Below are 27,084 nucleotides of genomic sequence, written 5' to 3'. Positions count from 1 at the left end.
TGCTTTTTTTTAATTATTATTTGTTTCTCAAAAGGCTAAGAGCTGCTAAATTGGAAAAAGTAGTATGCAAGGATGGTATGAAAAGGACAGAACCTAGTGGCTAGTTAGTTGCCAATCACTCTTAAGTGCAAAGAGATCATTTTGGGCATCTACTGCAGAGGTTTTTTTTTGTTTAATTGTTTTTTGGCTGCCAGTGAATTCTCCAACGCTGTCTTTTTAAACTGTTTTTTTTTTCTTCAAAAAAACAGGAGAACTATTTCCTAGAAATAAAATAGCCTTTACGTACATAGTGATTTTCGTTTGTGTTCGGTGTGCTATCGCAGCAAGCTAGCTGCTTCAACTTGTGCATTTGGCTGTCCACGCTCATTTGGTACGTGAAAGCCATCGTTTGTTGAGTCCCTAATTAATTCCCGGTTCAAGACAGTGGATAAATTTTTACAAAAGTTTGCCAACAGAGTCAATTGCGCAACAGTTTTTTGACAACAACTCATTAGAGCTAAGATCCCAGAGAGGAAAAACACTCCTAAGAGCCATCTCGCATCTCATGAACCACTCAGTTCCAGCTGATGTTCTAGGAGTCTTTCGCAGTGTAGGTAACAGTGTAGGTAAGTTAGCCTTGCCTAGTCGTAACCGGTAAAAGGAAGTTCATAGAGCAAGCTAACCGCCTACATGACCTCAGTCAGTCTTCACAGCACATCAGTGGGGCACACTCCCATTTTCAAGTCTTCGAGATCTATTGGAACGCTCCATTCAAGCAAGTGCTCATATGCCATGAAGTCATAGGGATTTATGAATGGATTCAGTTGGCAGATAAGACAGATGTTTGATGAAAACTATCAAATATTTGTTGGATATATAAGAAATGGTGAATTCTAAAGGGTGTGGTGAGTATTGAGGGAGTGAAAGTCAGCCTTTGCGCTTGCTTGGCTGAACTGCTATTGACAATGAATGAACTCTTCTTTTCAATAATAATATGTGTTGTAACAGTAGTACTACTCGCAGTACACCAGAGTTACAGTACAACTGGTCCAGTTTGGCATTGGTGTCCTAGCTGGCATGTGGAGCACTGCTGCATGAACAGGGCTGGAAGCATTTCACAGAGGGACCACAGCAAGGCAAAGACTGCAAAGGGTGAGAAATAAAAAGCTGCCAACTACAGGCACGTGGCCCGCCGCTCGTCATGTCACATCCCCTCTGAGACACATATGAAGGGTGGGATGGAGCGTCTGTATAGTCCACAAAACGACACAGGGGAGTTGGGGGGATGGTTGTGAGGTGAAGATGTGTCACCGTGGAATCATGGACCAACTGGTCGTGCACAGATTGACAGAGCCACTTAGGATCAGTTTGTCTGTCTGCCTGTATTTCTGTCTGTAGTCCCTGTGTGGTTTCAATTTCTCCAGTCGAGAAAGACCAGATCTTGTGTTTTCTTGTTTTTTTTTTTTTCAATCCGTCCTGCTGTCTCTCTCTGAAATCCAAGGTGTTATTTTTCTGCAGACGTTTCCTCTCTTTCTTCCACTCTGCCTCCATCCTTTTCCTCTCTCTTCCATCCACTCTTCCGCTGACCTCTCCCGAATCTCTCAGATGTGCCTCTTCATGTGTAGCGCCAAGTGATCCGACCGCGAGAAACACCTGCAACCAAAGACAGAGAAACAGAGAACAGCTTGTTAGCTCGTTACCAATGCAAGGGGAAGAAGTTTGTTTTGTCGATTGAGCTAAATGTTGCTGTTAGCTAGTGAGTGCTGAGCCACTAATGCACACGCAATTAGTATATGTGTAACTAATTCATAATCAGCATTTTCAGCAGCACTCCTAATGACTTCAGCTGCGGCATGAATAACTAGAGAGCCCGCAGATGGATCTGTTGAAACAGTGTGGTGGTGGTAGTGGTGGGGAGGAGGAGCAGCATGCAAAACATGTGCTGTAAAACGATAGCTAAATTAGATGAATCAAAGCCTCTCATCTGAAATCAGGCTTGCAGAATTGCTGGGGCGTAGCTGCAGAGTGAAAAATGGAATTGCTCTGGAAGTACGTCGGCCTATTTTTTTTTTTCCGGGAGGGTTTTAAAAATAATTTTTACTAATGATTATTTCAACCTGATTGCCACAAAGTGACATAATATATGCTTTCAGCTGGTGTTTTGTTTATGCCACACTTGCTTACATACAGATGCAGCCATTATGAGACCTACTTTTTCATCTCCAGATCAACAGCGTTTCTATGGCATGCTCGCTGAACTAACACTACAGCTTCGTTCCCCAGAGAAGCAGTGCTTTCCAAAAAGAAAGTGTTGCTTTCTTTTAGATAATTGGAAGTTGGATGTTTTGCTGATTAGTGTGTGAGAAATATTTTGGATGGAGGCGGAGGCTGGTTTAGAGTTGAGTAAAGTGGATGAATTTACTAATGCTGTGCAGAAAAAAGAAACAAACAGCTTCCAATTTGCAGAATTTTCAAAGCTTCTAATGCTTTAGGAAGTGTCTCTAAACAGAAGAAAGGCTAAGTTTAAGAAAATAGCTGCTGCTTTTATGTCCCTTTGTTATGACAGAATAAATAACCACAGCACGCTAGTGTTAAAGTGCATCACTCCCAGCCGTTACAGATGAGTATGACACTAAAGGTTCAAGGAAAATATTGAAAGTGTTTCATAGCTAATACACTCTTATTTATACAGCATTTTGACACCATCTACATATCAGACAGGGTGCAACCAGTTGAAGAAACATCACAAGCATGGGCTGGATCTGACTGAAAAACCACTGCATGACCATTCATTAACAAGTTGTCAATCAGAAGGTAGCTACATCTTAAAGAATAGCCTGGAACCATAATTAAAATCAGAATATCCACGTGGTAGTAGCTCTTCTTGCTCAAGTTATAAGTTTTGTTGCTATTGGTTGGCTATATTGCACAAACTAATGAGAATTAAAATCAACTGATAAAAAGTTCCCGTAAAATGGCCAATATGACCTTGATGATGAGCATGATTTGGATTAAGAATCCTTAGGTCAGGGGTGGCCAGTTAATTTTCCCAAAGGGCCACATGAGAAACTAGGACTGTTGTGGAGGGCCGGACCACACCAATAGGTTTTTAGAGAGATAAATTTAATGTGGAGCAGAATTTTGTTCATTGGCGCGGGCCTCCACAACAGTCCCAGTTTCTAATGCTTACACTCGTCTGAGTATAAGCATGAGCAGTCCATACAAGTTCACAAAAATCTGACGAATACCCTAGTAGTGATCATTCTAAAAATGAAAGTGCTCATAAAACAATCAATATGACCTTGACCTTGAGCAAAATTTGGGTGAGGCCCCTTCAATCAGGGTGGGCAATTAATTTTCCCGAGAGGCTACGTGAGAACCAGGGACTGTTGTGGAGGGTCGTGCCCACAAGCTTACAAAGGGATAAAATTAATACCGAGTTTGACTGAGTTCAGGTTATTGGTGTGGCCCTCCACAACAATCCCAGTTTCTAATGTGGCCCACTGGGGAAATTAATTGTCCACCTCTGCCTTAGTAAAAAAAACCATGCACACAATGATCATCTAAAATCTGACACCTCTCTAGGAGAATTAGCAATTGCTTTGAACACAGGTACAGATAAATGATGGACGCCTCATCATTGCACAAGCCCATCGGTTCTATGACCAAATGAGTTAAAAATGAGAACAATGCTGTCCAGAATAAGACTTGATACTAGAGACTACAAACACATGAAAGAAGTGTTTACTGAGGTAATAAATCCAGTAAGAAGCAGGGCAGTTTTCCCAAAGATTATGCAGTGTGATTCCTATTTGCCATTAGAGACGTCGCCTCTAAATATTAGTCAGAAGGCTTTTGAGGTTTATGATAGCCGTGGATGTGAGTTAATTTAACCTTGACTGTTAATTTAAGAATTTTTATAGCTCAATCGTAACATACCATAGTCTTTCTTTGAACTCAGATTCTAACATTTATCACTTAATGCCTTCATGTCATGAATTTCTAGAAGATGTTCCTTTCCTACCTTGTTTTTTTTTGACACAGGTTTCAGATTGGCTCTTTCCACTGAGACAGAGGGAACTGTCTAACACGTCTTGATGAATCAGTGTTTGGCCAAGAGAGAGAGTCACATGTGATGAGCCACCAGTCATCCGTCTTACTGTCATACCTGTGTGTGTGTTACTGTCTTTGTGCGCACAAGTGTGTGCACCCGTACAAACACATGTGGGATAAATGAACGGCTCAGAAGACATTCATGGGTGTTCTGTGTGTGTGTGTGTGTGTGTGTGTGTGTGTGTCACTGTGAGTGCGTTCGCTGAGACAGATGGTAAAGTATGAGTCACGACTCGGGGGCACGACACCAGCTGGCACACCGTAGGTCTGCCTCCTCCTTCCCTCGTCCCCCAACTTCCCCCATCCTCAATCTTCCACCCTGACTTTTTTCTGTCTCCCCTGTTTCCCCTCTTCCTTCATCTCAGCAGGGTGTGTGTGCACTTGTGTGTGTGTGTGTTAGGCTGGAGGGGTTGGACATCCTGTGACACATGACAGAGGTGGGCCCAAATTAGGGATGTGCCTGTAGGGGGGTCTGGTAGCGGGGGGAGGTGGGAAATCAGGGGGGAGGGATACTGTATTTACAGTCTCTCCAGCTGAGACCTGATTAAGTTGACACTGCATGGCCCTCTGCCCCCTGACACACACACACACACATATGCATACACACTTTTCAATAGGCATCAAGGCAAAGTACCTTAGGTGAGGAGGGAATTTCTTTTTGTCCTTTCATAATGAACCTATGCATGATTCAAGAAGTCATATATTCAATAACACCCTGCACTGTGATCAGTTTTGAAACTGTCAAAAAAGACTGCACTGTCCTTTAAAAGACACACACTGTTTTTTGCTCGCAGCGGTTTTTGACAATAGATGACATCTTTATTCCCTAATTTCTAGCTCCATGAATAATTAAATGGCGTTGCATGTAATTTCCAGAAAAAGAAGAAAATGATTGATTAAAACAAGGCTGTCAGCACAATGTAAAAGATGCAATTACAAGAATAATTTGGGTGAAGACAAATGTAAGTGAAACAAATGAAGGAATGGCAACAAATGTAAGTAAAACATGCAAGTAAATGTAAGTTAAAAAAAAGTAAATATGAAGATAAATTTAAGTAAGCACGTAAGTAAAAGTAAATAAAAGTATTTTATAGAAAACATATCCGTATGTTAATGGCAAATGAAAGAAACTTTCCAGTTAAATTACAATAAGGCACTGGAGAGAAGCTTAAGCAGGATTAAAATGTGCCTGTTGTAACTACGACAGCAGTTCCTTTTTAATGTAAAAACAATCCAGCGCTGTACTGTGAAATATGAGCTTTACAGGATAATACTGCTGTTTGGTTGCCATCATAGAGCTATTTTGGTGTTTCTGCTAAGATCTCCATAAAATGGTTTACTACCGTAAAATATAACTGCATGTTCTCACTCACATACCCAAGGACATATATACAAAAAAAAGCTACAAAAGTCACCAAAAAGCCTCTGTATAGCAGAGGAAGCACATTTTAAGGCGGTATTTACCTTGCAGGTACTACTATATATATATTAAAATTTTTTCTTCTGTAGCGCAATAACAAAAAGAACCTTTTAAATTTCCTTTTTTGTGTGTGATGAAATCCTTTAAAAGCACGCTTTTTATCATGGGATGCCTTGCTGCATTGTGGTAGCTCCTGTAGACAATATTGCTCAGAGATCCCAGAGGTGTCAGCGAGGGCCAGATCAAAGACAGACAGCAGGGTGTAATTAAAATAGGAGTAAAGATTTTTGTGTCGGCAGCAAGCTGATCATTTAAAAAGTGAATAATTGCCTTAAAATGTTTGGGGGTTTTTTTGGTCAGTGGAACCAGATTTAAGGAGCCCTTTCCCTTTGCTTCATAATTAAACAGAGGCCAAGGTGCCTAATTAGGAAGAGTCACAGTCAAACTATAACAGATCACCTCTTTCCGGTGACAGTCAAGGGTGTAAAGGTGCATGACTTTGAGATTCATATGATGTTTGATTCAAAACAGCAAACAAAACATTATCTATGATCTGCAAAGTGTTTAATGGCAATAGTCCATCATAACTATCATAAAAAAACAATTATTGTTAAAATGTTAACGAACAAAAATGCAAATATTTAACGCTAATGTTTCACAACTGTTTCTATTGTAGGTTTATAAACAATATGGGAGCATTATCAAACTGTTATTGAAAATACTTGTTAAAAGCAGTATATGCAGGAAGTTGTTAGGTTATAAATCACCTGGAGACTGTAGTTTGTGTATTTAAGCATCAAACTTAGGTAGGTTTAGGAAAAGGTTGTGATTTGGTTTAAAACACTCTCATTTGCAACATTAAATGTGCACATTTAAAAGATGTCATTTAAAGATTCAATCATTTTTTCCCCCTTTTGTTCTGACTCTCTCTACTCTCTTCTCTTTCCCCTAACCCCCAACCAGTTGGAGAGGATGGGTGCTCCATGAGCATAGTTCTGTTGGAGGTTTCTTCCTATTAAAATGGTGGTTTTCCTCTCCCCTTTCTCCAAGTGCCTGTTCTTTAGAGGTCCTGTGATTGTTTGGATTCCTAGTTACATAAATAAACCATAAATTAGGACTTTACTATTGATTTATATATTTTTTTCTGTTTATTGCTAAAATAGCTGTTAGTTAAAGTTAATTAACAAATTTTTTTTAAATTCATTAGTTGTTTTTGTTTTTGTGTGGTAAACTTCTCGGATGCTCAGCTTGCTCTGCACAAGGACTTTTCAGGTGACAGGGATTATCGAGTTCACCGGAAAGCCTGCCCAATCACTGGGCCAGCCTGGGGCTTTATTTCCAGTAACCCACACACACACTTACACCTGTATTTAGGGTTATGGTGGCTTCAACAATTCCCCAAATACATTTCCCTCCTGTAAATGTCTAAAAATCTACAAATTCAACCAATTTCCACTGTTTAAACTAAAGTCAGTGACTGTTGAGATTAATGACTGTATATAAAAGATAGCCATGACATCACCCGATGGTCAGTGAGGTCCACACTTGAAGACTCAAGTTTTACCCGGGATAGCCTTATGTACCTTTTCATCATGTATTAAATAAAACTCTAAGCTAACAATCGAGACCCTAACCTAAGTGTGTAAGAAATGAGAAATGTGGATAATTTGCCAGATTTCTGTACAGTCAGACGAGTGACCCCCTGCTGGGCAAAAAAAGAGCACAGATTAAATGGACTATAGCACCAGCTTCACCCTCAAAGGCTGTGTCTATCTTTTCTTTATTGCCAGTGTTTCTGATAATAAAGCCAGTATTTATTTACTTAATACCCTGCAAATTAAATTAATATCCCAGGTTGTTAGGTGTTTCATTGCTAATGAAACTCATTTTACACCTCTGTCCCGCTCTGAATCCAAATAAAGACTATCTATCATCATGTGTGTAAATTCACTATTAATATGCTGCACCGTCCCTAATGTGGGTCTAGAGCTGAAACACTGAGCTCAACTCGCTCAAACACTGAGCGAGTTGGGTCTTGGAGCGCACATTAGTAATCCTGCCAACACACTTTTAAACTGGGTCAGTACCAAAACACATTTCGGGGTGTGTAACCAGCATCTTGTCTTCACTACACCAAACACAATGTTAAAACACAGCCTGCTGTGCTTGTGGAAGTACTTCAAATAGCGCTCGGATAAAAAAGTGAAGAAAAACATATAAGACACGGAGAAGGAGGGAGAGGCATGTTTTGACAGACCTGTCACAGTGGTTGCACTTAAAAGGCTTGGCGCCGGTGTGTTTGCGGTAGTGCCTCGTCAGCTCGTCGCTCCGGGCGAATCGCCACTCGCAGCCCTCCCACGAGCACTTGTATGGCTTCTCACCTAGGGGGTAAAAAAAAAGCACACGTGAGCACCTGTTTGATCGCTCATACACCAATCACACGCTTATTTGTTGTTCTGCGCCCATGCAAAAAGCTCTTTGCCGCTAACCCTTTATCTTCCTGTTTGATATTGGCAGAGCTTTTATTTTAATGAGTGTGTCCTGTATATTGTGAGTGCATGTTAGCTTCCAGTCTGATAAAGATCCCTGTGCCTCCTGTCACCATTTCCTTTTTTAGGGACTGTAAAGAGAGCAATGGGATGAGATGGAGAAGCTCCCACTGGTCTCCAATCTTGCTGAACATGCAGAAGAGGAGAGGAGGGTTGAGAGAGAAGAGGTTGAGAGGGAGGGAGGGTGGGAGGGAGGGGTGAGGATTAGAGGCAAGGTGGATGAGAGACTGAGAGGAGGAGGTGAGATGAGACCAGGGGAGGGAAAAGTAGAGTAGGAGAGAAGTGTTGCAGAAGTGGATTAAGGCAAAGGAGGCTGCAGATATGCTGGTAGGGAAGGAGGGGGTAGTGATAATTAGGCCAGACACATAATGGCAAGGAGGCCACAATCCGCCAGCTGCGTCCAACTCCGAAGATGTCACCTGCATCAGTCACATCCCATCTGGACTGGTGCTCGAGGCTGACCAACTCTGCTCGAGCGCTTTCACCACGACTACTGGCTTAATTCATTGAATGCGATTATCTAAAGGGACAAAATCAATAGATCAACTGCTCTGTCAAAACTGCAATGAGAGCTTGTGTAAAGTAAGGAGGGGCCACATCTGTGAGCCAAATGTGGGAGATATTCACATAGTATTTCAGGCCGGATCTAAAATAATCAGTACTTTCTTTCTTTTTCAATTTTTTTTAAAGTGATAAACCATGTCTATATGCTGATTTTGGCTGTAGCGTACCTGCTTTTATTTGAAGATCTGACTGTAATGATGGGAGCGTATCCATTGCATATGTATATGTATTTACCCCCATCTCCTCCTTAATGGGTTGGCCAATCTCAATGAAACTTTGCATACATGACTTATTAACATTTATTAACATTATTTTTATATTTAGATAAACCCCAATTTTTTGTATTTTTATATAATTTATTAATTTCATTACCCCCCTGCCAACAGTTAGCTTCCATTGCAGATCAGCTAAGAGGGAACTTAAATGGTGCAACTTCCTGTGTTCTAATTTCAGTGGATCTGGTACACCTGTGCCATTTATTCCATTCAGTGTAGTTCTTTTGGATATTTAAGTCACCAAGATGACTCTGTCTAGGCCATCAGTTTTGTTTGTGGTTTAAATGTAAGTTTATATGAGTCTGCTGAGTCTATCAGTCAATTTGGTTTATTCTCATTTACTACCTAACCTTTTTTTGCTCTCCTGGACCGCTTTTGTTTCTAGGATCAGGAGTTACACACAATAGCGCCACAATTGGGCAAGACTAAAACAATCTGGATTGATAAATAGGACTGCAGAACAGAGGCAAAATATATATATGTATATCTATATCGATATATATATACATATATATATGTATATATATAAATGTAAAAAACTACTCGATTTTGCGGTGAACTGTCCCTTTAACAAAAAACTGTAGAGTTTAAAGTGCTTTTGGTCTAAATCCAGAAATTAGTCTTGTCCCCTTCCATCCCAGAGCTGCAGGTTTGGGCCATCCGACTCTGGCCAATGAAATTCCTGGGAGGCAGAAATGCCTGAATCCGTTGCCTAGCAATGGGATCAAGGGGGGTGGGGTGTATCTGTGTGTGAGTGTATGTCTAAGAGAGACGTGGGGTGGGTAGGGGGTATGTGGTGAAACATGAGGAGGCAGTGCAGCTGGCTGGATCTGGCAACGGTACGCCGCCATGCCACCGGCCAATTACTGAGCACGCTGGCAGAGCACGGAGGCAGTTGCCTAGCGACGGTAGCCGTAGAGCTGTACAGGGCAAGAGGCGGGGGTGAGGAGCGGGGCTGAGGGGGCGATGATGGTGGTGGAAGTAGTAGTGGTGGTGCAGGAGGAGGGGGGCACTAAGAGACCAGAGCCTGCAGCAGTACATAACCACTCAGCTACCGACTCCTCCAACGATACACTGCCTCCGTTGCCTAGCAACATCCCCCCCCCTTTAGAAAAAAAATCCACCCTTCCCGCTCTCTCTCAAGATGCCCAAACAGTGAAGTAGAGCAGGTACCCACTCGCCTCTGCAAACAGACACCGGACTGGAAATGCTACTTGTAAAAACATACAGTTCGACTGATTGACAGTTTTAAACGTCCATTAGTAACCTAATCCACTGGATTAGCCTGAACCCAGCAGCATAATCTGATTACCTTCTGTTACTTTTGGATTACTTTGCCTGTATAATGTAGATTATTGAGCTAAGTGGATTATTGTTATGATTTAAAGAATCAGGATTGTGGACAGTTGGGCGCTGCTTTTTAAAACAATTATTTATTCCGAATGATTTAATAAAATCCACCATTAACCGGCACTTCTCCCTTTTCATTTCAGGGAAGAAATGCATAAAATCAAAATACTCCACCCCCTCCTCCCTCCATCTTTACAAATGCTTTTTTATTTTAAAATAATCAAATGAGTGCTCACATATTTCTCATCCATAATCTGATAACTGGGTGTTTCCTGAGTCACCGTAATCCCATTAGGCGTAATCTGTTACTTCCGAATGCTCAAACACACGCACCCATGCGCCCGTTCTCTCCAGCCTCTCAGGTGCCAGTGGTGAAGTTAATTACATTCCCTCCATTAGCTGACGCTGAAGCAGGGCATTTGGGTCTCAGAGGTCATTACAGAGGCTCTCGGAGAGGCGGCTTTATAGGCGCCAGCCCCGCAACCAGCACTGCTGGCTCGGAGATGAGCGAGGGGAAGAGACAAAGATGAAATATGGAGGAAGTAATGGAGAATTGAAGTGCGTTAGTAAGAGACGTGAGGATGATGGGAAAGCATGGGATGAAGCCTTTTTTCATAAAAGGCTTAATCATTTCTAACACAGTGCCTGGCAGGTTTTTTTTAAAAGGCACTTTAAATTAGTTTTGTAGTTGATTGAAAAAATATTCTCACATATCCAAAGACACATTGTAATATTTTAAAAGAATAAGAGTGGAAAGAGCCTATTTGTGGTCGTAAAGGCCAAATGAGGTGCCATCATTCTCACAATAAATCATAACAGAGATAGCCTTACATCAAAAATATATGGTAGAGTTATTACTGAAATTATGTCACTACTTGTGTTACAAAGGTTCTTCGGTTATTTGCACACCAGGCGGGTACAAAGAAAAAAAAATAGTCTGACGTTGGACTAGAGGACAAGAGCATGATGGTAACCAGGATAGAAGCAAGCGCGTTACACTCCTAACACAACTTCAGCTCTTTGCTAGCATCTGCAAAGACAAGCATGCTAACACAAAGCTAACAAAGGCAGTGATGAGGAGTCCAGCTTTTAGCCTCCATTTCTACCTGATCATGTTTCTACTCTAAATGCTCCTTTTCAGACAGTTTTTTCTACTTTTTCCTTTGTATGATGTCACTTAGAGCTGATACTCCTAATATGGTCACGTCAGGCACACAAGCCCCGCCTCACTGTTGTTCAAGCTTTCTGTTTACAAAAGGCAGCCAATCAGAACAAAATTAGAGTCCAGGAATATAAAAAAATATATATACATATACCTAGACCCCCTTTTAAAAAAAACTAAAAGTGGCAAAAGAGCAGAGTGACAGAATATGAGCCCGATAGAGAGGCGAACATGCAGAGAGAGACAGCGTACTGGCTAAAAGACCGAGACAGAATGAGAGGAGGAGAGAGCCAGAGAGGGAAAATGATGAGAAACAGGAGAAAGAGCGAGAGAGCGAAGGCAGAATAACCCAACAGTCCTCGTGTTTTACCCTACCCAAAATCTAATTGTACCATTCCTTATCTCCCATAAGCCTATTCACAAAAAGCTCTACAGGGCACTGTCATTTCAACTCAGCCCGTCTAATTCCAGATTAAATCGTTGCCTTTTCTCCGTCAGTAATTTATGGAAATAACAACTAAGAAAAAGAGGATTTGAGTAATGACATCTTTAAACTTGTCAGGATAATGGCTCAGTGAATGGGGGAGCCCGTGGCACTGCTGTCTTTTTCTGAAGAGGGTCGCTCCACTGTACCTCCCCCATCCCTGTCTTCTGTCTTCATCTACTCTTTGTTTCACTCCACGTCGCTCTTCTCCTCTTTCTTCAGCTTTTGTGGCTCCCTTTGTCATCTTAAGTCGACATTTTCCCCGTTTATCATTCTACCTTCCCGGTTTGAATAACAAGACAGATGTTCTTTTTTCACTGCTTTTATGTTAAAGCACCTTACGTGACACTGATAGGCTCCATGGGGGAAGGGAGGAAGTGTGTTTTTAATGGTGCTATATGGAAGTTGTGGCACTGTCATTAAATCATTTTAATGTAAATTTTTCTTAATAATTTACAGGGTAGAGAGGGGGGTGATAAAAAGAGGTTGCCACATTAATTTTTCTCTGTTTGTCTATTCAGGTGTGCAATGATAGACACTCCCAACAATTAGTCAATTAGACAAATAGTTAAAGAGAGGCAAATCAATTATAGTTGAAGTGATTGGTCAAGTCATAATATTAACTTAGTGCCATTATAAATAAATATAAACAGAGTGAAAAATGGGGGTGTTATCTTGGTTTAATAACTATTAAATGGTTCATAAAATAGGTACATATTCACTGGGGAAGGACCAAGCTAGCTCCAGACACGATACAGCGTCAGCACAGATGATTGACAGGTGAGCTCCTTCTCCTGCAGCCTTCTACAACTTCCCAAACAGTCAGCTGATTGACACTGCAGCTCCAAAGTTTTCTAGACATTACCCGAAAGGGGTCTTTAAGCAGGCAGCTCCATAGTGCAGCGTCTTTGTAATGTCTGTTTGATGAATCCACTGCTCATCATGTGTCCTGCCTCCTATACACGCTGTACCCGAGCAGCTCTATCGCCTAAACCACACGGAGTACTTCCAACAGTGTGAACGCATCCGAGGCAGACTATTTCCTGCTGTGTGCTGCGTGTGAGAAAGGATCAAAATGATCCCAAACTAATTCTTCTAAAATTGTTTGAAGTTAATGTGGGAAAACAGCTTAAGACATGTTTCTTAATACATTGGTAATGAGTAAGCCATGCAGCCGCTGTTTTTGGAGGTTTGTTTTTCAAGTTTCCAGAGGTTTGGACCTAAACTGTAACTATGGATTGGAATGCTCCATCTCAAAATTCAAAGATATCACAAGACAAATAAAGGTGCCCCCTCTGCTATTTACTCTGTTAATTAACCGAGTTAAACACAAAATATAGTATGGATGTCAGATTACGGTACAGTACTGTGCAAAGTCTTGAGCCATTCCTAATTCTGCTATGGAAATGGCACAGCAGTGTATTGAAACATGTGCAAACATACATGGAAATACAATTTTAATGAGCTTGAAAGTCATGATTTGGTGTGACCACCTTTATTCTTCAGCACAGTCTGAACTCTCTTAGGCAGCTTTCTTTAAGTAGTCTTCAGGAATAGTTCTGCAGGCTTCTTGAAGGACATTCAAAGCTCTTCTTTGGATGTTTCTGCCTTTTGTTCTGTTCTCTGTCAACATGATCCCACACTGCTTCAATAATGTTGAGGTCCGGGCTCTGGGGAGGCCGATCCATGACTGATAGTGCTCCACTGTGTGTTTTTCTATCCAGGATCCAGGTATGATTTTACTTTTAGACTTTCAGGCAAGTCAAGTAACAACAAAGAGTCTAAAGTTACAATTTAAAATTGTTTTTTTGCTACGCTGTGTGTTGTGCGTAGACACAACGGTGGTTTGTCTCTTTGGTTCAGTGCTTTGTTTTATGTTTTAATGGGTCATAGGTCAGTTTTAAGTGGCTTAACAAACAAAAAACTCTCCTCTGAAAATGGTCAGGTACAAGGAGTGGATGGAAAATGAGTGGAAAACCAGGCAATGTCCAAAGAAAACCTGGAGAACTGTTGTTCAAGAGCACTTTAAAACATCAGAAGAAAGTCTGAATTCTTAGAAACAAAATATAAAGAAATGAGCGTTGGCTGAAGACTTTTACATCATGTTGTAGCATCACTATGTTCAGATTCCTATGGTCGGTTCAGCCTTCACATACATTTTAATATCAACTACTCCACACAGCTCTCTGGATTTCAGTTTCATTTAATTGAGACTTTTTGTGATTTGTCTGTATGGATTTTGTGACTGGACAGCACTGGTGGCTCTGGTCCCCCATAGCTGGCCCAGTTGGCATGGAGTCTAATCACAAGGGTTGTAGACACACCACGCTGGGGGAATCAATGATGGCATGTCTGTGCAAATTTGTTCCAACACATAGGGTGTGATGTTTTCATCATCTCTCACACTCAGATGATGACTTCTTTTCAAAGAGGCAAGCCAGAGCTGGTAAACAAGTCGCATGTAGCGTCTTCGCTGGACAGCTCTGGTGATCTGTCAACCAAGCAGTGGATAAATTTAGAAGGCGGGGGAGCCCAATCCAATTTGAGTCACTGTAACTTCATTTACTATGATGGACGCGCTTCGCTGTACCTCCCGCGGTTAAAATAAATAAGGAAACAGCTATATGGCTACCTATCACATGTCAATATCCATCTCATTATACCGCTGAACGCCTCTCTCGGAGTGTGGGGGGAAGAGAAAAGACCGAACAAAAATAACATCGCTCTCAGCTCGCCAACCAAAAGAAGACACACAGAAGAGCTCAAATCCAACCTTTTGAAGGCGAACCATTTCTCACTCACCATCGATAACTCCACAGTTTTCCCTTCTCCTCAGGTTAAGAGCCTTGGTGTCATCCTAGACAGTTCACTTTCCTATAAATCTCACATCAACAATCTCACCCGTTCTGCCTACTTCCATCTACGCAGCATTAACAGATTGCTTCCTTCTCTTTCCACCCAGTCTACGTCCATTCTTGTCCACAGTCTTGTTACCTCCCGTATTGACTACTGCAATTCTCTTCTGCATGGTCTCCCCCAAAAATCCCTCCATAAGCTTCCACTGCTTCAGAACTCTGCTGCTCGCATTATCACCAGAACCCCCTCCTACCAGCACATCACCCCTGTTCTTCAGGAACTTCACTGGCTCCCTGTGAAATTCCGGATAATATTCAAACTTCTTCTGCTCACCTTCAAGGCCATTCATAACCTCGCTCCTCCTTACCTTTCTGACCTGTTAACCACTACCTGTTCTGACCGTTCACTTCGATCTTCTTCTTCTATCCAGCTTGCTGTACCTTCCTTCCGCCTCACCACCATGGGAAGCAGAGCTTTCAGCTGCTCTGCTCCCAGGCTGTGGAACTCTCTGCCCCCAGAAATAAGAAACATTGGTTCTCTCCCCCAGTTTAAATCCCAACTCAAAACTCATCTGTTCAAATCTGCATATTCACTGTGAATCCACTGTTTGTTCATTTTATCTTGTGCTTTTGTTTTATTGTTCTTATTCTCCCATTGTTTTACTAAGTGTTTTATCCTATTATAAAGTGTCCTTGGGTGACTTGAAAGGCGCTCATAAATAAAATTTATTATTATTATTAAATAAGCTGCAAGTTAATAACAGCAATCTCTGACACACTGGAGAAAATGCTGAGATGGTTATCCCTCATGTCCTGCCTCATGGGATTATAATATAAAGTTACATTTGAAAAATATTTCCCTTGTTCTTAAAAATGATCCCATTACCAACCCTGTAAAAACAAAATCTGACAACTTCAGATTGAGAAACACTGACCTAGACTTATAGAACGCATAGAGGACGGCAAGGCCTGAAATAAACCGAGGAAATGGCAGCCTATCCAGGTCAATCCATCCATCACTGCGCACTTACTCAGACAGAGGACAGCTCCCTGACAGAGGTCTGAGTGGTTTGGGATTGAGATGGAGGAGCGGGAGAGTTATAGCTTCTGAACCCTCCCCCCTTCCTTCATGTGAAGAACCTTGACAAGGAGGACCTACCCTGGTTTGGCTCAGAGAAGTACTTAAGCAGAAAGAGTGAGGATAAGAGTCGTGGTTTTTGGGGGGATTTTTTGCCTTTTTCTCAAATCGTCACATTTTTATCTTTCATTTTTGATATTTCAATAAGGCACAGACCCTGTTCTGTGATTACAGAGCTGCTGCTTCTTGCACATTCCTTATCGTTTTGTGTGCATTTTGTTCCAAGAATGTGTAGCAGGTGGATTTGCACTCGGTATTTCCAAGTGAGGTTATCTAAAAATTTGAAAACCCAGGAGGGTGGAAGCACGGACTGTGATAAACCGGAAGATTGTTACAGAACTGCCCGACATATTAAACGCATCTCCCCGAGTGGGCGAGGCTTCGAGACATCACCGGTAGAAGAAAAATGGTCGGACACAAAAAAAAAAACCAACTCAGTGCTCATCCAAAGACAAGAAAAGAGTCAGAGTGTGTGCTATAAAAAAGAAGAAAATACTCTTTGAATCCTGTTCTTTCATCTTCGGTGTCTGTCTGTGTCTCGCTCGGCGTGCAGCGGTCATTTAGCTTCAGGATTGAGCCTTTTTAACCTGTCACCAACCATGAGCGTCAGTCAGTTTTATTACAGGTTCATGAAGGGGCTACCTGTGATTGTAGAGGCGCCCTCAGAGCTGCCGCGCTGAAAGCGGCTTACTGAAATCATATCTGAAAAGTGCCCCAACTATTCTGCTCAAATTCAGAATTGGAGTTAAAAGGTAACTATTTATTGGCATTATTGACAAGATATTTGAAAATGAAAACTTAATATTGTGTGTCAATTTCACATACAGTATGATAAGACTATAAATACTTCTGTAGTAGTTCTAATAGTGGGAATCTGACATTGTGCCCTGTGCTGTGTAAGCTATATGCTATGTATGCATTACGTATTCAATTGCGTATGAGTGATGCCATCTGCAAGGTATTTACTTGTGGAACATTTCTGTCCTCTTATTTTGAAAGTACAGTCGCTACTAACCAGCTAGACTCAGGTCTTCCTGTGTCATGTTTCCATACCAGAAGGCTGGCTAGTCATTTTTGTGGCTCTAGACGTCCACAGCGAGATAGAGGACGACTCTAAGAAGAACCTTCTCCTGTGCACCAAGCTTACAGAGGCTAGAGGACAAGGACTGCTGCCCATACCTGCTGTCCAGGGGACCGTCAGCAGGACTAGAGACTCACTAGAGAGTAAACGCATGTCAGGGGTGATTTGTGTCAGAAGCATAGCAGCACTAGTGAAAGGCACAGTTTACAGGATGGTAGTGAGACCTGCTATGATGTATGGCTTGGAGAGTGTGGTTCAGAGGCCGAACTGAAGATGACAGGATTTATATTGGGAGTGACCAGAATGGACAAGATTTGAAATTAGTACATCAGAGTGAAAGTTCAGGTTTATTCAAGGATGAGATGGTTTGGACGTGTGCAGAGGATAATGGATATGTTGGACAAAGGATGCTGAAGATGAAGATGCCAGGCAGGAGCAAAAGAAAAAAAAGATTTGTGGATGCAGTGAAGGACGGAGGAGGATGCTAGAAATGAAATGGAGGCATATGATGTGCTTGGGTGACCCCTAAAGGGAGCAGATAAAAAGAGAAGAAGAAGAAGACTTCCTACCTGTATGTGTCCTCTGATGGGCCTTTAGGTGGGAGCTCTTGGTGTACACCTTTCTGCAACCATTGAATTGGCAGCGGTGAATCCTCTTCTTGTTTTCTGGTAGCTCTCCAACCCCGATCACACATGCAGCCCCCTCATCTTCATCTTTCACCTGGACAGGAAGCGTGTGCCCCGCCACCAACCTGGCTGCGCTAAGCCCCACCTTCCTGGCTACCAGCTTCAAGGTGAGTGTCCCATCAGCCGAGGCCGTCAGCGTCTGGTTGGGTTTGACGAGGTGTCGGCCGAGTTCTGGCGATGACGGAGGTGTCAGGGAGGTGACGGCACTCAGCTGAGCCTGGTGGACCCCTTCCATGCCCTCTACATTTTCCAGCCCTTTTCCTTTGGGTTTGAGGTCTCTCCTCACAGCGCCAGGGGAAGGGAAGTTCTTTCGAGTAGGGCAAAGGATCACCGGAGGTGGGCTCGGTGGTTCTGGGAGGCTCGGCAGGCTGGGGAGCAGGGTGTCTGACAGCTCCTCCTCTCCATCCTCCTTCATGTAGGCTGGAGTTAGGAGGCCATCCAAGTCTTGGTCAAAGAGCTCCGACAAACGCTTGGGCTCTGTCTGCAGATAGCGCTCCAATTCCAGGCAGGTCTACAGGAGGGAAAAAGCGGGAGAAAAAACACTCGGTTTAGATTTAACCCAGGCAAATTCACACATTCGGTCATTTGCACACCCTCGCTCTCAAATCCCACTTGACAATTTCAACAGCCCATCAGATCATCCGATATGCCTTTACATGCTGTGCAGAGAAAAACCTGCATGGTGCCATCCACTCACCCACACAGGCAACAGAGCAGCTCTGCCAGCTGTCACACACACACTCACACACACAAACACAGATAGCCACCAAGACAGCCAGGATTACCTGGCAACTCCAGCAAGACGGCTGATTAAACACTGATTGATTGCAACCGCTGTAGCACGGGAGGAGAAAAAAGAAAAAAGAGGAGGCAACGGGGAAAGCAGGAGGAGAACTCCTAAACTGTACAGAACTCCTATCAAACAACATTTTATGGAGCTTTGACAAACCATGTGCACACAGGCTTCCACTGAGCCAAGATAGGAAGATTTATTCAGCTGTAGTTATGGTCCGCTTCATCCCTATTACTCCAAACACCTCTCCCCGCGGAGGGCAAATAAAAGGCTGCATCCCAGATTTGTGCGAACTGGCATCCTGAGAAGTCTATTACTTTCCAACAAGCCGGCAAGGTTCTAGGAGGCAGAGCGAGCGTGCGACGGTGGGGTTGGGGAGTAGGGGGGAGGAAAGAGACGCTCCATGTCCAAGGATGAAGCTATTACATTTGAATGGCCGGCCACAGTTTGATCCGAGGGATCGTTGTGTTTTGCTTGTAGCCACTAACCCGTTTTGACAGCTGAGATGGAGGCTAGCAGCTCCACTGGGCGCGTGCAACTCGCCACTTCATTTGTGTGTAAATAGGCACTGACAGACAGAGCAGCTAGTTCCATTATCAGGAATAAGGTTGTGCAGACTGAACACATCAGAGACATTTACAATCTTACAGCAGCACCCACCCCACCATCACCACCCCTTTCCTTGTTTGCACCTTCTAAAAATAAAACTGCACGTTTTCTTCTCCTGTTTCGAAGGTGAGGTGGAGGGGTGGGTGTGTTGCCGAGGGATTTCTCCTTTAAGTCATTTTCTTCCAGGAACAAAAAGAGATTTGGAGTTGTTGGGTTTTTTTTGTTCTTGACTGCTTACAGTATTTGCATACTGACATCAAATTAAAAAGCTGCTATGGACCACATCTACAGCGAGAAGTGAAGATAATGCACCGTGTCTCCTCCCTAGACTGTACGCCTACATGTTGTTTTTGCTGGGGGTTTTTTACCTGGTGATGGCTTTAAAAAAATACGTTCTTTCATGCGCCGTCTGAGAGGTCTTTGCCGTTGATGGCTCCGCTGAATGAGAAGGGAGACGTCCCACTCGCTGTTCTCTCTCTCTCTCTTTGGGAGCGAATTTAATATTGAAGCTGTCGAAACGTGACGGGAGAAGCACCTGTCGGTCAGTGAGCTATAGAAAAAACGCAACCCTGCTCTGTTTACAGCATGGCCTCTAACACCTTCAGCCCATCCACCGATTGCCCCCCCACCCAAAAAATCAACCTGCTTTTCTTTTTACTTTTCTTTTTTTCCTCCTGCATTGTTGTCCCTTCCTTTCCCAAGGTGAGGACTAATTATCCGCTAAAAACCATCCAGTTAAAAGGTACTTTATTCGGCAAAATGCTGAGGACTGCAAACCAAGGTGAGTGTGTGCGAGGCAGCGATAGTTCAAGGGAGCGGAAAAGAGGATAGAAATGGATAAGTGGAGAGCGGGGCTGAGGAAGGTGAAGAAGAAAAAGAAGAAGAAGAGGAGGAAAAAGGAGACTGAAGGAGAGTGATGGTGGGGGGACAAGGTGGGAGAGTGACACAGTGTGAGCGAAGGTCTTGACTTCATTTTCTCCATGGGGGGGTGAATCCTTTTTGGGAGTGTGACATTTGCCGTAACAGGATCCTGTCAGCGGGCGAGGCACAGGCCTCTTGCACGCAAGCACGTAGGGGAGGGTTCACGCACGATAAATGTTCGGTTACGACCCACGGCGAGGTGCCGGGGGTGTACTCCAGCGTTGCATGCGTGTGCATGCCTGCATGTATAAGGTGTGTGTGCACAGAATGGGAAGACGCTAACCCTTGCACGGAGGATGAAAGTGGGCCCCAGGTGAGGCGGTGATGGGCAATACAAGCTTATCGTGGGCTCTTTCTTTGAATCTGTCTTTCTTCACTCCAATCACTCCATCAAGCCCCCCCCCCCCCCCCCCTCCAACCTCCCCCAGGTGGTGACATTAACATTGTTAGAGAGAAGGTCATGCAGTTGATCAGCAGTTCCTCTGTGAAGTGGTGTGGGTGTATGTATGTGGCCGCATGTAATTATGCCAGTGTCTTGTGTGTGCGTGTGTGTGTGTGTGTGTGTGCGTGCACGCGTAATTATTGCAAGTGCGCGTGTGTATAATTGCGCTACCGTGTGTGTAATCATGCAGCTCTTGTACGGGTGTTTGTGTGAACACCTACGCACGTGCATAAACTGCTCGTTGTGGCCTGAAGTGAATGTGCAATTGGCATCTGTGTGTGTGAAATCAAGAGCCAAAGCATCCCACAACAGCCAGGATAAAGGAACACTCATGGCCCGCCTCGACTCCATTTGGACAAACGCCGATCTGGAGAGTCGGCATCAATTGGCTCTGCACAAAGCCAGGGTCCGTTTCCTAAAAGGCTTTCGGGATGATTCCTTCATGCGAGCCAAGATAAGCTGAGACAATCCAATGGCCGTTCCAGCAGCCCCGCCTCCTCCTCTACCTCCTCCTCCTCCTTCAAGCGGGTGGTTGGGTGACTTCCCAGCAACTCCAGACATCCATGTATTTTTTCATTTGTTGTTTTTCTTTTTTCTGTTGTATTCTGTATTTAAAGAGAAAAAATCGTGGATGCCATTTGTACACAGTAGATCTACATGCACGGTGGTGTAGTCATTAGCAATGTTGCTTCACATTAAAAATAGCCTCGATTTGAATCAACTAGTCATCTGCAGCATTTGCTCCTGGATGTTCCAAAAGAAAGATACACTTACCAACTTTAGGAGGAATTTTGTTCATTATCAATCGGATTTAATTAATTAATTTTAAATATTATCTTTAATCATATTTAGTTTATCGATTAATTTCCTTTACCTAGTTCAAGGTCTTTGGGAGGGTCTAGTACACCCTGTACAGGTCTCCACTAACACTACTTTAGAATCAATAATTACCTAACATGGATGTCTTTGAACATTTGTAAGAAGGCAGAGTACCCAGGGATAACATGCAAACTCCATACAAAAATGTCCCAGGCAGGCGGTGGACTTGAGTGTAAAACCTCTTATTGTAAGGCGAAGTGCAAATCACTGCAGCACCATGCTAACCAAACCAAAAAGGAATTAGCGAACAAGGTAATGAACATGGTGATAAATTGTTTGGGATTCCAAAAGTGACAAAAAGGTTTGTTTGTATTATGTATGTAGATGTTGTTAGCATTATTAGGGGGAAAAAAGCTAACACACCACGATCTAAAGAAACTCAAGAACAGGAGAGAAACAAAGTCATTGACATCTATCAGTCTGAAAAGGGTTACAAAGCCACTTCTAAGGGTTTTTACAGCTGCAGGCCTCACTTGTCTCAGTTAAGGTCAGAGTTCATGATTCCACAATAAGAAAGAGACTGGCATCCATGAGAGAGTTCAAGGAGAAAACCTCTGCTGACAGAAAGGATCACAAAGGCTCGTCTCACATTTGCCAAAAACATCTTGATGATTCCCAAGACTTTTGGGAAAATATTCTGTGGACTGACGAGACAAAAGCTGAACTTTCTGGAAGGTTTAAGTGCCGTTACATCTGACATAAAAGTAACAGCATTTCATAAAAAGAACATCACAGCAACAGTCAAACATGGTGGTGGTAGTGTGATGGGGCTGCTTTGCTGCTTCAGGACGACTTGTTGTAATTGATGGAACCATGACTTCTGCTCTGAAGGAGGATGTCCGGCCATCAGTTCATGGCCTGAACCTCAAGAGCACTTGGGTTATGCAGCAGGACAATGATCAGAAACACAGCAGTGAGTCCACCTCAGAATGACTCAAAAAAAAAAAAAAAAAAAAATGAAGGCTTTAGAGTGGCCGAGTCAAAGTCTGGACTTTTCAGACTGAAATGTTTTGGCCGTTCATGCTGGAAAATCCTCCAAAGTGTCTGAATTAAACCAATTCTGCAAAGAAGAGTGAACCAAATTCCTGCACAGTGATTTGAAAGACTCATTGCCAGTTATCACAAACGCTTGATTGCAGGTCTTGCTGTCAAGTATGGCCCGACCAGTTATTAGTGTAAAGGGACAATTACCTTTTCACACAGGGCCAAGTAGGTTTGGATAACTTTTATTCCTTAATAAAGAAAATCATCATCTCAAAAACTGAGATGATGTGAGTTTTCTAGGGTTTTCTTACATTAAATTTTGTATTACTATGGCTGTTCTAGCCATTTTTTTTGTTTTTCTCACCATCGTTTGCAATTTGAGCACAGCTCTGGTTAATTTCATGCTGTGGCTTCAGAATGCTCAAAATAACCTTTACAAGAAACAAAAGATTGTCTATGCTGAAAAGAACTTCCTTTTTATCAGATCATTTAGCACAGAAACATTTTAAAAAGGTTCAGCGACACATGGACCAAGTTTCCATCAGACATGCGTCTTTTCTCCATGCTGCATGAGTTTCTACTCGTGAGATTTCCTATTTATCTAACAGTTATCTTATTTAACGGTCCACGAGAAAATACATTTCAGCTTCCAAAGTCACAAAGCTCAGGCACAAAAATATAAATAAAAATATCATGAAGCTGGTTTCATGTAAATTTTTTTGATCAAGCTCATATCAACTGAACTAAACTGCCTTTCCTCCTCCTCCTTTGCTGCCTTTTGTTTTACTGAGCCACACTCTGAAATCACACGTGCACAACACACCTCTGCTTAGTGAGGCTTAAAATACAGCAGGTGTGATAAATATTCGCTGATCACAAGACTCACACGCCTTTCACAAAGTCGAGTGGGCTGAGAGCTGTGAACCAGGCCCGATTCACTCACTTGCACTCTTCACACTTTGACTTTTCTCATTTCTCCTCCTCCCTGTCTCGCTCTCACTCCTCCCCTCTTCCATGGGGGCCCTTGGCCTGGCAGCTGATCCTCTCTCTCTCCATCACCTCCCTTCACATTTGGCCTGCGCTGAGCCGCCTGCCATCACCATCAAAGCGCATGCTGCCTCCCAACTGTTAGCACCCCACTACGCTGCTAATAAAAAGCCTGGGTTATAAATATGAACAGACGAGCATGCATAATGCCCTAAAGGAAGGCCCAAAACACCACTAAACAGATAAATGTAATGGGGTGGATATGGCTCATTAATTTTAGGATGATCGTGTTTAGTTTTTACAGATGCCTTGATAGAGACAAGGTGCTATGAATAATATTCAGAGCTGATGCTAGCAGGGTTGAAAAGGGCAGGGCTATAAGGAGGTCCTGAGCAGGAGGGGTGATGCTGAACTATTGTTAAATACACTGAGGCTGTGAGAGTGGGGGGGATGCTGTCACATCTTTTCAGAGATGACCCATCATTCCCTGCAGCACCTTCTTTGCAGTGTTGCATGGATATTTAGTTTTCCTGAGAATTAAAGTCTCGGTAGTGGCTAGAGATTTCACACACTGTGAAGTCTGACTGTCATAAAAAAACAAAAACAAAACTTAAATTTAATGCTACGAAAACATCTTAAGCAAAGATATTTGTAATGATATAGCAGTTTGATATTTATACTGACATAAAACTTTGGCATTTCTTTGATTTTTGCCTTTAGCTATATGAAAAGAAATGAAAATATAAAAGCTAGAGCAAACAGCTGGTTAATTTAGCTTAGCATAGGCTAATTTGTAAACAACCAGGCAATCTGGCAGCACTGTATGTAAAAGATCTATGTAGCCACTATGATGCGACTTGCTGGTTTCTGGAATAACATTAGTACTGAAGTTTTATATGTTCCACAATGTTTAACTAGGAGGATATCGTGCCAAGTTACCAGCTTAGGCTAACTAGCTTAGTTAGCTTATTGTGTGAATGCACAAACAGACCTCTTACAGACTCAGATAGGCTGTTATAGCAATATTCTTTGTTAGATGACGCCACAAATATCGTTAAGAGGTGCAGTTTAGTGACATGAATTAGCTGCCGTGACGCCTAGCAGACAGTTAGTGGCTACCACTGCTCGTGTCTGAATTCATGTTACAAAAAAGCAAAACTTTAACCTAAAGCTGGTGACTAATTGAAAAGTTTAGATCCTGTGTTGCTGTTACGAAAGAAGAAATCAGAAACAAAACCCAAAATGTCTTCTTGTAACAAGCTTTTAATTTCTACTGTTAAATTGGCTGTTTATTGAGATTTAGAGACACGTGACCACTAACCACTTGATGTTAACTCGTCCATCATTTTGGATGTGTGACAACTATGGTGGCAATGCAGGATCAAGTGTGTTACACCGCCCAGACTGAAAAATATAAAAATCAACAGGCAACTGTGGCAACCTGCCAGCAACCAAAGCAACCACCAGGAGGTTTTAGAAGAAGAAAGTATACTTTATTGATCCCCTTGGGGAAATTCCTCTCTGCATTTAACCCATTCACTCAGTGAAGCAGTGGGCAGTCATTGGGCGCCCGGGGAGCAGTGTGTGGGGACAGTACCTTGCTCAGGGGTACTGCAGGGTAGCTGTTCAGTGGATTTGAACCACCGACCTTCCGATCATGGGGCCACCAGGGATTTAGGTGCAACACCATCTTTGCAACCAGTTTATCCAACAACAGTCAGAAACATCCACATACCACTACAATAATACACATTTTCCCCTAGCAACCAATGGTTGTATCATGTCCAATATGGATGACAACCAATTCTTTCCACTACTGTTGCTTTTCTAGGATTAATAATAGTGTTGTATAACAACAGATTACAGTATATTATAAAGTTTGTCTGTGTATAGAAGGTATGGCCCAGTGTTTAGTTCCTGACTGCAATCACCGCTCAGGTGCTTTGTGAAGTTTCACACTGTAATTTAGGGTTTAAACATTTCCGTGGTACACGGACCTCCATCAATCAGAAACATTGCTGTTTCAGTTTTGGACTGTGGGTAGAGTAGTTCTTTCCATGTTATTGTGGATAAAACAAGTTTTTTGGTAAAATAAAGATGATATCAGACAGACTTGGGATTCCGCAGTGAGCCAACTTTGGATGGTTACAACATTATGTCTCATAATCAAAATCCCTATGGAGAATATGAACAGGATTTTCTGCAACTTTACTATTGAGCTGTAGGAGTACTGACTCAGCCAGCCTCAAGTGGCATTAGAGGACCTGCAAATATTGGTACTTCTCCCCTGGCTAATTTTTCTTGGATTGAGAGCAATCTTTATCTTTAGATAGAAAACAGTCTGTATGTTTTCCTCTATTTTCAGTTTTTCTGTTAAACAAAACTAAGCTGTTACAATATTTACAGCACAGACGTGAGTGATGTCTTTAGATGGGTGCATACATTAGCCGTGCTGACTTTTGAAGCTTTCAGAAGAACAAAATAGAGGTTGCACAGAATGCGCTTTTGTTTGTCACCCCCCCCCCTCCTAAAGAAATCTCTTTGTCATCAACATGACACATTGATTATTTGTTTTGGCCAATTTCATATGTAGCAGGAGTTTGATTACTCATTTTAAAAGCCAGTAACATTCATGTATTAACATGCGGCTTTGCTTCTCTCTGCCTTTTGTTGCGTCGCATCCAAGTGACAGTCTGTTTATTGCCTCTTGTATGCTTTTGTTTAAATCACACAATGTCATTGGTCACAGAAAATGGGGCGGCCTCGGCCTCTTTTCACGGGGCGTGAATGCAATAACGCTGCGATATCGGCTGTGATTAAAATCCCTCTGAGAAATTAATCACAGCGTTACCCTACAGGTAGGTAACAATCATATCAGCTTTCACATCTTGCCTGCAGCCGACCAAGTAACCAGATTGTCTTATCCTTTATTTCTTTTTCTTTGGATTTCATTTTAGGACAGTTGTTTTTTTTGTTTTTTTAAATCTTGTTATCTGTAATCCAGAAACACGACTCCCACTTGTATCGAAGTAAAAGTTTGGGCGGGCACTCGATTCGGAGAGCATGTCTGAGAGTGTGTCTGTGCGCTATGTGTGTGTTTTCCTGCCCAAAGTGTGTTATAAGGTCTGTGTCTCGCATTGATCTGGTGAGCCGGGCCAAACCATCACTTTGAGGTGACAGCTAAATGACCAGTAGCCCGAGGCGGCGGCCATCTCGCCAAAAGCTTTTGTGCATTTGTGTGTGTGTGTGTGTTTGCTAATCGATACCAAATGATACCATGCAGGAGCTCATCAGCAGTGGCCGTCGCAGCTGACAGAGACGGTAATCTATAGCTTCACTGAGCAATACTCACCCGCCCCCCTCGCCAACCCCATCTCACCCATATACACACACACACATAAAATCTCCAAAAAAGCATGCCCTCCCGACTAAGCTCCCCTTCAGGGTTTGCTCCTTGCACACTTAAGAAAGCTGGCCCCCAGATTCTAGACTCCTTGGAGAGAAGCATCGCGTCATCGGCAGATCCCATATGAGCGGGTAACCTGCCTACAGGGCCAGAAGGAGGGGAAGGATGGAGGGGGTGGATGTGGGGGAGACAGGTGGGAGATAACGCCTCATTTTCCTCTATGCTGATCTGAATAGCGGAGCGCCCTCATGCTGCTGCGTTATTCTCAGTGGAGAGAGCAGCAGGGGGTGCGGTGTTTGGCCGGGAGGGATCTTAGAGCTCCCGATGCCCCGGCAGGGGCTGCCGAGCAGCGAAGCAGGGAGAAGAGACACAAAGAGAAGGAGCTGAAGGAGGAGAAACCGAGTTAA

The 27,084-nt window shown here is 42.9% G+C and overlaps 1 protein-coding gene across 1 annotated transcript in view; it reads right to left on the bottom strand.

The window, feature by feature from the left end:
* Positions 1 to 1,425: 1,425 nt before the first annotated feature.
* The window catches only part of LOC113015963 (Krueppel-like factor 7), a 46,412-nt gene continuing 20,753 nt past the window's right edge, over positions 1,426 to 27,084 (bottom strand). The window contains exons 2-4 of the mRNA XM_026158358.2: positions 17,540 to 18,167; positions 7,770 to 7,893; positions 1,426 to 1,632 (exon numbers count right to left, since the gene is read on the bottom strand). Of these exons, the coding sequence (XP_026014143.1) occupies positions 1,581 to 1,632; positions 7,770 to 7,893; positions 17,540 to 18,167 (804 nt within the window). The 3' untranslated portion in view covers positions 1,426 to 1,580. The remainder of the gene's footprint in view (positions 1,633 to 7,769; positions 7,894 to 17,539; positions 18,168 to 27,084) is intronic.

The sequence above is a fragment of the Astatotilapia calliptera genome, chromosome 23, assembly GCF_964374335.1.
Source record: "Astatotilapia calliptera chromosome 23, fAstCal68.1, whole genome shotgun sequence".
In the NCBI taxonomy this organism is placed as follows: Eukaryota; Metazoa; Chordata; class Actinopteri; order Cichliformes; family Cichlidae; genus Astatotilapia; species Astatotilapia calliptera.
The sequence above is the reverse complement of the archived record's forward strand: the minus strand, read 5'-3'. Positions and strand labels throughout refer to the sequence as shown.